The sequence below is a fragment of the Myiozetetes cayanensis genome, unplaced genomic scaffold, assembly GCF_022539395.1.
Source record: "Myiozetetes cayanensis isolate MyiCay16 unplaced genomic scaffold, myiCay2020 scf16, whole genome shotgun sequence".
Lineage (NCBI taxonomy): Eukaryota > Metazoa > Chordata > Aves > Passeriformes > Tyrannidae > Myiozetetes > Myiozetetes cayanensis.
The window spans coordinates 18,657,691-18,669,796 of record NW_026087270.1 but is presented as its reverse complement, the minus strand read 5'-3'; the positions used below and the strand labels follow the sequence as shown (position 1 = coordinate 18,669,796).

Below are 12,106 nucleotides of genomic sequence, written 5' to 3'. Positions count from 1 at the left end.
TGATAAATTGTACCACTGATGTTAGTCATTGTATCTTACGTTTCAAATTATGTTCATCCTCATGCTCTTGAATCCTTGTCATCCCTTGCTTTTATTCCCAAGTCATTGTTGCTAGATGTGCTGTTCAGCTTGGCAGACAACCCTTCAGCTTTTAAAACCAACAGTCTTCACAGTTCTTTAGTGAAGTCACTGCACACCACTCAAAAGTGAAATCCTTGTGGAAAAATGTCTGTATAAAAAAAAAGTTTGGTTCTTCAAAGCTGTGCTCTGGTGTCTCTCTGATATTGCTGTCCAAAAGACTCCAGGCTTGTGGGTTGCATCTCCCCTGTCTCACGGAGCAAAACATTTAGAAGGCATGGTTTGCTTTTTTCTTTAAGTTAAAAAAAAAAAAAAAATTTGCTTTTGAAGCGGACCGAAATTCAAGCAGTTAAGTTTCTTTTCCTTTAGGATTGTTTATGTTTCATGGTAAATTATACCATATCTTTACTCAGTCAGTCTTCCAAAGTAAAAGGAAAAAATACCTAATTCAAGAGAACAGATTTTTCTTTTCACCCTTTAAAATAGGGCCTCCATTCTTCTCTTTTGTCCTCCTTACCTTGTGACTTTGGGGTTTTTCTAAGGAATACAGAAGTCACTGAGGTGCATCCAACTGCTGTGAGAATATCAAGAAGGAAATAACTGGTTACAACATGCTTTTCATATCAGTGTTGAAAAGCCTAGGAAATCTCCATCCAAAATAAATGTTTAGTAAGTGCTTGTAGTTCTTAATACAGCTCTGTGTTTCATTCTCTGCTCATGCTTGAACTGAGGGTTTTTATATAGATGTTGCTGCATTTGATGAACGTAGATTGTTAACTTCAGTGAACAAAAGACTTGATTATCCCAAACTTTACCCCTGACATGCCTTGTATTTCAAGACTATGCCCTATTTTTAGGGAGGCTTATTTGTATGTAAAAGCTTTCTTTCTAATCAGCCTACTTTACCAATCCAGTAATGCCATAAGCATTGAATTAATTGCACAGAGGAAGGAGTGGTAAAGTGTTGATCACATCTCCATCTTCAATTAGCAAGCAAGAAAAGCCACATAAAAGATAAAACTTGAGTATTAAGCCTCAGTAAATGTTTGATTAAGCATGACAATTTCCTAGTAAATGCTGGAAAGTTTTGCAGGAAAATCGCTTTATAAAAATGCAATTAAATAGGTTTTGACACCATCTGGATGTTATTCGTATCACCGTGTTGCTTGATTGCTGAGCATAAAACTTAACTAATGAAATTATTTTTCCCCGTCTTTCCCAGTTCCATATTTTCCCTTCAATTCTAAGACTGAAAGTGTAGGCATATGAAACCCTGACATCAATTCTGGATTCAGTGACACTATTAGGTGTTTGGCTTTTTGTAAATAAGCTGGGGACGCTTTGATTCAGAAAACCAGACTATTTCCAAGTATACCAGTGTTGTCTTGTAAGTACCTGGTTACTGTGAAATGCATATTTTCTGTTGAATATTTTTCTCAAGTTTTGTTGCATGTCTTAAGAAATTACATCTTCTGGATAAATAGCTTTTACATCTGAATAGAGATTGCAGGCCAAGTATCACCAACAATAAATGAAAAGCATGGACAGAACCTTCTTAATTAAAAAAAAAAAAAGGATGGAATAAAGAGGTAGCACTTGCAAGTATTAGAGACTAAAAAGAGTCTTCTTACGAGTTTTTCATGTGTTGCAAGGTTTCCTTTAAATAGGAGTATGGAACCAATGACGTGTACCAGATATGGTCCCAGTATAATCTCTAGGTAATCTGGAAAAGTGCTAACTTATTTTTTCCAGGTTGATGCCTCTTAATTAATGTCCTCAGCAAGTAAAAGATTCTCACTTCTGCCACAAAATTCAAGGTTTAAATGCTGCTGTCTTTAGTGCTTAAATCAATGTATATAGTATCTAGTGTTACGCATTTTTATAGGATTTTCAAGGTGTGCATTAAGAATGTAGGAGTGTTCTTGCCATTTAAAATACAACTTCTGGATGATCCAAAAGTTCTCTCATTAACTGACTGTCTTTGTAGTTACTGGGTAAAAACTATGAACTCAGTATAGCCATGCCTGAGTTTCCTGTGTGCAGTGTAGTAATACGGCTGGAAGTGCTTTGGCATGAAGCCCTTCTGGGCTTATCCTGTAGTGACCTTCAGTCTTTAGCCTTCCAGCTTTAGTTTAACTTACGCAGGCACTGACCTTTGCTATGGAAACGATATAGAAACACAAAAACAACTTGACTGAGTTTCCTCAGCAGAGCAGTGGGTGGTGTATCAGGATTCTGTTACAGAGCAGGGTTTCTAGAGGTCAGTAGTGACACTGTGCAGGAACTTACTGGTTGTCTACAGCACACAGTTTACTGCTCCTGGGAAAGTGGTTTATCTTTTTTTTGAAGTAAAATTAGTAACTTTTGTTTGTAGTCAGCAGGTCTAGGACTGCATGTTAATGGAGTAAATGCTGGAAGGTGTACCTGAAAGTCTACCTAGGGCTCAAGTAGTAGTTCAGGTTCCTATCCCATCTGTAAGTGACCTGTGACTGAATCCGGGGCATGCTGATACTGTAGTGACTTACTGTAACACATCTTCATCGTGGTGATTCTGCAGCACTTGCCAGTAGGTTGTAAAAAGCTGTTTATTTAAATACCTATAGTCTGTACAAAGACACTGTGTTCTTATTTGTGTGTATTGTGTTTTCTTTCCTAAGGTGAAATAAAGGTTTGTATACCATGTCTTCATTATGTATTTGAACTAAGCATAGTGTATGTTCTTTCAAGTTAATTATGTAGGTATTTTCATGGGAAAACAATTAGGAATTTTGTTCTGCTGACTTAAATGTTTCGGCTGTTTAACGTACAGAATTGGGCATAAAGCAGATGAGGTAATAACGCTGCTGTCAATAAAATGAAGAACAATCAACATTTTTTTGAATGAGAACAAAATCGTATTTAAAAGGAATGCGTTTTAAATTCCAAAATATGTAATTTTTCCTGATTTGAAGTTGATTTGGGGTAGTAAGTCTCCTTTGTTATTCACAAGACAGGTATTGCATCAGTAATGTCAATTCAGGCTCCAAATACCATTTTTCTTTAAATGGAGGAGAGATGACACCATTCCTAGGAGACAGAAGGTAGTTCAGATCCTATGATGATTTGGTCTCCAGCAGGGACCAAGTGTGGTGGGCAGAAAGTTCTGCTTTACTTATTTTGTACAGGTTTTGCATAGAGAGAGACATCCAAGGCTTGCTCTCACAAGGATTAGCCATAGAATGGATTTCAGAACACTTCGATACCCTTCAGCAAACTGCTGAATGCACCTCTAGTTAGATATACTGGGGGAACTTCCAGGTAAATTAACAGAGTAATCCAGCACTGTCCTCTCTTCTCAGGAATGGTGTGACATGTCTTTAATTCTGTTGTGCTACACAGTGTATTGGTTTCACTGTGGTCTTTGAGTGATTATGTAAGAGAAGCTACATGGGATGTGCAGGGCATTCTCTCCATGAGCTATTGGATCATTTTCTACTGAAGCTTTGGCTCATTGGCCCCCACATACTCTTATCTTTGATTACAGACACTGTAAATCTTTGATTGACTTTTGCAGAATCCGTGGCATGCCTGGAGTTGTCAGCTTGCTTATTACACAAGGTTTTACAGGAAAATGTTAATTCTGAAGCACAAATTTGTAATATAAAGGTTGAGGAGTTTTTATCCGCTTTTTTGACAGTCTCTCCAGCTCCCCGAGTTTCACTAGCACATCAGGCTGTCTCAGTAGCATCCACAGCCAATTAGGCTTACTGACTTTTTGCTGTAAATAGGGCTGTTGGGAACATGAGGACACTGTGCAACCTGTTCATTGCCCGCTTAAGGCTGGGATATGTTTCCCTTTAATGTGGTCCTGTTACTGCAATCAGACCCTGAATTGTACTCTGTGCTGTGGGCAATAGGGGTTATTCTCTTCTTCCCCACCCCTAGCTTATTTAGTTGCCACATGTATTGCACACATGGTTTATATTTATGGTTTTACAGTGTTTTTTCTCTTTTTACTTTAAACCTTGAATAAATACAATAAATTATCTGCAATGCAAAGTACACATTTTTGAAGTCTCTGCTACCTTGCCAATGTGTTACTACTCTCTACCTAACCGTATTTATGTATACTCCAATACCTTTAAGAGGACATCATTGCAGATCCTTTACAGCAATTATATTTGAGACAAAGCTATAATGGAAGCATCTAATTGACCTAGGTCAGGGGAGACCTTGTTGGCTTTTTGTTTGTTTTGGGACTGGTTTGCACTAGCATGGCTTTTAAGTATATATGAAATTTCATGGGGTTTGTCCTGATGTTATTACAGATAATTCTTGGGGTACCTTATGTATATGCTTCAGAATTATAAAATGCATTGATTTCTTCTAAATTACTATAAAAGTGTATTCTGTTGCATTACAGTACTTTCCTTGTAGTCTTCGTGGGGCATCTTGTTTTTCATTTAATTTAATATGTAAAGCAGAAGAAAATTAGCTGAAGGTGATACTGTGGTAGTCTTGTGGGGTTTTTACTTCTTCTGAAACTAGTAAAATAGTTTCAAATGTCTGCTTTGATACAGTGGTGTACTGCTATGCTGTATGACTCAAGCACACAAGCTGGCATCACAAGAGCATCCTACAGCAAATGCACATGGTAACCTATTGATATATAACTAAACTGTGGTGGAGTGGGCATTTTTTGTCAGACTTGCCTTTCCCACAACATGCTTTGCATAAACCAGGCCCTGTATTCCATAATGGGATTTCAGGGTGAGCACAGAGGGTCAAGAATTATGGAGGGAAAACTAGTATTAGATATGGCTTTGAGCAGTTCAAGTGTATATGGCCATAGAGTCTCACAGGCAATAACAGTGCAACTGCTGGCATGGGGAATGTTTCACTTCCCTAAATTAAACTACTGCTCTGTGTAGGCTTCTGTAGAAGATGTTTTCTCCATGGACTGTAGACAGACCAGCTTAGTTTTGCAAGTATCCCCACCTCCCCTCCTTATCTCTCATATCACCAGTATCTCTAGAACTGCTGTGTACAGACCATTGTTTGGGAAGGGGAAAATAACCTTAATTGGAAATTAGCTTTGTCACAGTGACCGCATTTGGAACTTAGTCAAAATTTTGAATAGGTCTGGCTTGTAATTTTTATAATTCCCAGTACTGGAGTGAACACACTAACGTCACATCTAGACTGGATTCCATTCTGTTAAGATTTAATTTTAACTCTGAGGAAAATGGATGGTGGAGTCACAGTGTTGAGAACAGGTGACAAGGTGGCTGTTGTAAATGCTAAACTAATACATGTCATAAAATAATTCAAACTAATAGAAAATACTGAAATATTCATTTGGTATTTAACAACAAAAAAAATCTTTTGAAAAGACATTGGAGTTGTGCATGAAGTACAAAAAGGAACTTGTGCATATGTCTGTATTTCATTGATGTAACAGCCTCTATAATCCACTCTCATTCCAACACTAAGAGGAGAGTTTCTTGTTGTGTTCCGGTAGTTACAGATGAACGGAGAGAAACCTCAGTACACTGATGGCCACAGGAGATTATTTATATATCTACTGCAACCTTTATAAATTCTTGTTTATCGCACTTATTTACATGGGAAGTACCTCTGCTAATCTAGACTGTCTCCACTCAGTGTCAGAAGGGTTGTTTTGGTTTGGTTTGTTGGGTGTTTTTTAACTGGATTAAACTCTGTTTGTATTGCGAAGTCCAGGGAGAACAAAAAGATGTTACATATTTGGCAAAGCCTTTCCAGACTTCTGTCGGAAACCAAATTTCTATTTTTGTTTGAGAAAGCTCTAATAAAAGTGATGGGTCTGGTAGGTGCTGTTGAAGCCATAATTTGAATATATAAACCAGGCATTCATTTGACCCATAAAACTTCCTGCCAGGAGTAAGTGCACCAACAGTGGGACTTCTGATTGCTGGTGTGGGTGTGCTTTGGGCTTTTGTGCTGCAGACTACTGGCATTAAATTACTCTTCTGAGTAGGTTAAATTGACATGTTTTGTTTGTTTTTTAAGTGTTAGTTTTGTAAAGAGCTTGGATAATATTGTTGTGTGACCAAATAACTCTCCCTAGAGACATAAATATTGACGTGACAAAACCACGTTTAAAGAATGACTGTGTGGCCCTCCCTCTAGTTTGAACATAAGTTGATGTCAAAGTCAATGGAATGCAAATTTGCTCCAGTGTCGTTTAGAAATTATATGACTTGCATCATGCATCAATCTGCCAGTTGCAGAAAGGTGAAGTAAAATGATTTTATAAGAAATATTTTATAGGCTTCAGTTTTAAAGTTGCAGTGTCTAAAGGAAATCTTGGTGTTACTGTTGGCTACACTTGTTTCCTTAAATCTCCTGGATAATGTTACCAATGTACTATCATAAAACGAACTTTTTTTTTTTTAGAATCAATTTATTATTTTTTCTGATGTTTCAATGTGTTGTGCCTAGAATTATTGCTGTTAGCTCAAACAAGAGGTGGTTTTATGACAACTGAACGTGTTGGTGGCTATATGTGTATTTAAGAAAAGGAAAGATGTATGAATCAATATTTGCAAAATTTGGGGTTTTTAAAATATTTTCTTTACCAAAAATACACCACACATGATTTTCCAGCTATTAATTATATTTTCTCAGTCCTAACGTGATACATTTGCATTCACAAAACCTCTTATGTTTAATAAAAGTTGCTATTCCAATTTCATAGTAGAAAAACAAAAATATTTTAGTATTTCTAGAATCTTGGTGCATCTTAGTAAAATTAATAATTAGACTTTGTTTAAAAACCACCTCAGAAACAGACCTATAACATAGCGTAGCTTTGATGTCAAGATTCTGTAGATTGAGCAATTCTTTTGAAAGATTTTAAAATAGTAACAATGGTATTTTAATATCCATTTGTTCTGGTAATTGGTGCCAGTACTTGTCTTCGGGGACAGATACTTGTACTCAGTTTTCTGATTGCTGAAGAATTGCACACACAAATGCAGTAGAAGTCAACTAATATGTTTTTCCATCAGCTCCTGGGCTACAGTGAAAAGCCTGTGAACCTCCAAATGTTCATTGGGACAGCGGATGATCGATACCTACGGCCTCACGCCTTCTACCAGGTGCACCGAATCACTGGGAAAACAGTTGCGACAGCCAGTCAAGAGATAATCATTGCCAGCACCAAAGTTTTGGAAATTCCACTTCTTCCTGAAAATAATATGTCAGCCAGGTACACCACTCCATAAATCAGCTGTTTGGTTGCTATGTGTCTTTTTTTTTCTTCATTTGTGCAAAGGTGAAAGAAAAGTCATGTAGAACAATATATTTTCAACAAATGTGGGTCACGATTAAGATAGACATGTCTCTTAAAACATACCAGTGTTTAGGTAGTCAGAAGTAAAGGAGTAGAGAGGCAGGGAAGCTCTCATGCCTACCTGCTAATTGATGGAGGTATGTGTGTCTCATATGAATAACTGACCACTGCGTGGAATAGGAGCTGGGATTTGATGGATGCATTTTGTCATTCCCTACTCCTTCCTAAGGCAGAACTAAATATAGGTCTCTTGCTTTTTGTAAATGATGTTTACTATATTAAATAAGTTACTTGGAAAGTTAGACAACCTGCAATATCAAATAATCTTTTAAAAGTTCGAAAAAGCAGCAGTTTTAGACATTTACAAGACAAAATGTTTCAACAGAGTGCTTGCTGCCATTTTCACACTAACTTCTTTTAATCTCAGACATTTAAAATAACACTTAAAGCAACATAACATGGGGAAAACATAAAACACGCTTCATTCTTTAACAAAAGAAAGGCTTACAGAGTATACTTTGTCAATAGTTTGATTCAATTTCTTCCATTTCTCTTCTGCTCCATCTGTCCATCCTCTCCATCCTGCAGTATCGATTGTGCTGGTATTTTGAAGCTTCGCAATTCAGACATAGAGCTCCGTAAAGGAGAGACAGATATTGGAAGGAAGAACACCAGAGTGCGACTTGTGTTCCGTGTTCACATCCCACAGCCTAGTGGAAAAGTCTTATCTCTGCAGACTGCTTCCATCCCTGTTGAATGCTGTAAGATTGCTCTAACTATATATAATTTATACTCATGTTTTCTGTATATGTCAGTAGTATTGTCATTCTGAGAATATTTATTGCCAGAATTATGTATAACAAGTGTGAAAAGCATTGTGCATAAAAGCTCAATTACCTCAATTTTTGGTATCTTTAAATACGGTTCTTGCCAAGTGGTAGCCTGAAGGTTTAGAGGAAAAATACCTTATAGTGCAGTCACACAGCAGCTTCAGGAGTTCCTCTGTATGAGTGGGGGCAGCTGATTCATCTCAGAGAAAATATTCATTCCAGGTAGAACTAGATACCATTTAATTTACAAGAGTCTATACCATTACTTGTCTTTATACAATATTATCTAGTGAACAGCTGAAGTTCTGGAGAGTTCACTTGTTAAATGCTAGCACTAAGGAATCAAGACACGACCTCAAACAATCTCAATTTCCCCTAGAATTCATTTTGTCTAGAAAATACTAAAATAATTTTTAAACCAGTATTCCTAAACTAAAAACTTCATTTGCTGTAACAATAGAGACTGTTGAGACTCCTGGCTTCTTGGTGTTTCTTTTCTGTAATTATGTAATTTAAACATGATTTTTAAAACAAAGATAAATCATACACAGATATGAATTGTGTATGCAGATAGATGTCATTTTAGTTTCACCCCTGATTCTTCAAGTTAGAATCATAAAATAAATATCATGATCAAAACTGCATAATAATTTTTTCCTTAATATTTTTTAAAGCTCAGCGATCTGCTCAAGAACTTCCTCAGATTGAGAAGTACAGCATCAATAGCTGCTCGGTAAATGGAGGTCATGAAATGGTGGTGACAGGATCCAATTTTCTTGCAGAATCCAAAATTATATTTTTTGAAAAAGGACAAGGTAATGTCTTACTCTTTTTTTTTCTTCAGAACAAAAGCACTATCTGAATTTGATTTTAAGAAGTAATGATGTTTTAAAAAGAAAAAAAAGTCCTGAATAGTAATCTGAAACTACATTTGGGCACTGATCAGTGTGCTTGAACAGCTTTGATAGAAACACTGCTGCTACTGGTTCCCTGATACCCTGTACAAAACCCAGTGACAGAGTCGAGTGCTCAGTTAAGGATATGGATTATGCCAGGTCAGAGCAGAAAGACGTTCACCAGGTGATTTACTTCCCTCCCAACACAGACAACTTGCCCAGCAATTGAACTACAGGGTCTGTGGGTTCAGGGGAAGGTGTTTGTGGTAAATGTATATAACCCATGGGTCAGGGCACAGAGGTGTGGCTTATGTTATCTCTTGCGTGGTGACTTAACCCCTAAGTCATCAGCATGTTTGAATAACTACAAGTGTTAGTAGCAATTCAACTACCTCTCAAAAACGTTTTTAGAAAAATAGGGTAAAAAACACTCTGTACACTTAACAATGCCTACTGCCTCTTTTGGAATTCAGTCTACTGTATGGAATCTACTGGGTTTAAATGCAGAATCCTGCACAACAGTCAGCTTACAATGGTTGTAGTGTTGAGAATCTGAAAGCAGCTCTATACTTCACACTTCTTTTACAATAGATGTCTATTGCTTAAACGGCCTCTTTATGACTGAAAAGAAATCCAGTTTTATAATAAGTATTTTTTTTAATTAATTATTTACATGTATTAGAAAATGCTTTTTGCTTGATTTATTTCTAAATTTCTCTCAACAGATGGACGACCTCAGTGGGAGGTAGAAGGGATAATAATTAGGGAAAAGTGTCAAGGGGTGAGAAACAACTTTTCTTACTTTAGAAAGCTTATTTTTATTAAATGAGAAAATAGACGTTTTCATTGTTGATCTGAAATTTAGACTTCATTTAGTAAAGCAAGTAGATCACTGGCTAATTCAGACAGACAATGGGAGACTTCTAAATTGGCTTAACACTGTAAAGTAGCCATTAAGATGATGCTTTGAAGGAACTGGAAATAGCATGCTTTTTGTGAAAGCAATGAAAAAGGAATTTGAAAACCGAAAAAAGGAAACTTAATTTTATGAAGATGACAAATTATTTCCAGTGCATTAAAATTTTTCTTAAAAGCTTAATGATCCAAAATGCAATTCTTTGACTGCTAGAGGTTTTTTATGCTCTGGCAAATAAACAAAGCATCCTTTAGATGATGTGTCTATTTAATTAAAGCATTTATCTTTGGAGCACTCGCGTTTAAAGGGAGAAAAGTCTCCAAATAAAAACTTGCTTATAGTACTGTTTTATTATGTAATGTGTATTGATTTGAAATTTGACAATTTCGAAATATTAGGGTGCTTTAATTTTGCAATGTGTTTTAGTTTTTCTATAATTAATACCAGTGTGCATTTGATACGGAAAACTTTTTTGTTTCCTGTAGGCAAACATCGTACTTGAAGTTCCTCCATACCATAACAAAACCATTACAGCTGCAGTTCAGGTGCAGTTTTATCTCTGCAATGGCAAGAGGAAGAAAAGTCAGTCTCAACGTTTTACTTATACACCAGGTATCAAATGAAAAACACAGAAGTTTTATTTTATTTTGCTTTTAAAGTAGACATTTGAAAGAAACTCAGATAGTCATGTCCCTTTGATCGGTACATAAGTTACCTTTGAATTGGCTATAAAACAACTTCTAAAGGTTGGTTGTCTAATTAAAAAGCGGAAACATAGAGTAGTAAGCTCCAGTACTATGATTACAGCCAGGTATTTCTTCATTACATTTTCTAGAGAATAATTTTTGCATTCTGCTTTTCTTTGAGAATGATGATGAATCTCAGAAGCTACTCTTTAAATAACTCTAGTGATGACACAGAGAATAGTAAGATCATAAAAGAACAGGTTTATGGTTTTTTTTGCCCTTTTGAAATGTCAAAAAAACCCACTCAGGTTTAGATACAAGGAAGATGAAAATATTTTTCCCCCCACTCTGGACACATTACAGCTTACTGAGAGAAAATAGTTTGTAACTTAGCCAGAAGTGAAAATGGGACGTGTTAGCTGTAAGTGTAGTTAAAACATCTTAATCCCTCCTATTTGGATGTGGAAGTGGTTGCTATGAGACATGCAATGCCTGCTTCTTCACCTGCCACTTACTTTCTTTTAAGAAAGAAGAACTGCACACCTTTTCCTTTAAGAACTGCACACCCATTCAGAGCAGTCAGAATTCCCAGGGAACCAGTGATGGTGGCGACTCTGCTTGGAGCACTTGAAACCAGATATCTAAAGGAGTCTTTAAAGTTGGATATGGATATTAATATAAACTTCTCGAAGCCAGTGTATATGCTGACAAAGCCAACTTCCATGAGTTTACACAATTGAAAATAAGTTGCGCTCACTTGTTGTGCTCTAAAATTACCCTCTTCATACCTTCATGTGTAATGTAGGCAGTACTTTAGATGTCTGGTATGCCTAGTACATATTAATTGTTACCAGATTTCTGGTAATTTTCAACTATTTTTAAGAGTATCAACTCCTAAGATAGTTACACATCTTAAACTATACCTCTGTTTGAGAAATCTGTATTTAAATTATTTAAATGGTGGAATGAAGTAATGACACTTATTACCTACAGAAGAAGCAATTTTAATTGTAACTGCAGCTGTTATTACACAAACACTTTAAAATCCACATTATCTATGTATGTGTAAGAGTTCATTAAACTTCAATATTTGGTTAACTGTGCTTTATAAAGTAGTAATTGAACTGTTAAGTGTTAGCATTCTTCTACTACTTAAGATCAGTATCTTTTCATGAGACTATCAAGAGTTTAAAAAACCCAAACCTGTAATTGAAAGTGTGTCATTTTGTAACTCTGTATTATAGGAACAGTTGTTGCCATCATTGAAGTTGAGGCATGTGCTGAAAGAGCTGCTGTAATTGAAACAACGTGCACTACTCAAAGTAGTTTCTGTATTGCCAAAGTTCAGCTGTCATAGTGATCAGAGGCTAAGGAAAGCTTGAAGC

At 36.3% G+C, this 12,106-nt stretch overlaps 1 protein-coding gene across 3 annotated transcripts in view; it reads left to right on the top strand.

The window, feature by feature from the left end:
* Positions 1-12,106, top strand: part of NFATC3 (nuclear factor of activated T cells 3) — a 60,022-nt gene that overhangs the window by 27,728 nt on the left and 20,188 nt on the right. For all 3 annotated transcript variants that reach the window (XM_050311138.1, XM_050311141.1, XM_050311139.1), the window contains exons 4-8: positions 7,110-7,309; positions 7,982-8,154; positions 8,898-9,038; positions 9,845-9,900; positions 10,521-10,647. In XM_050311138.1, the coding sequence (XP_050167095.1) occupies positions 7,110-7,309; positions 7,982-8,154; positions 8,898-9,038; positions 9,845-9,900; positions 10,521-10,647 (697 nt within the window). The remainder of the gene's footprint in view (positions 1-7,109; positions 7,310-7,981; positions 8,155-8,897; positions 9,039-9,844; positions 9,901-10,520; positions 10,648-12,106) is intronic.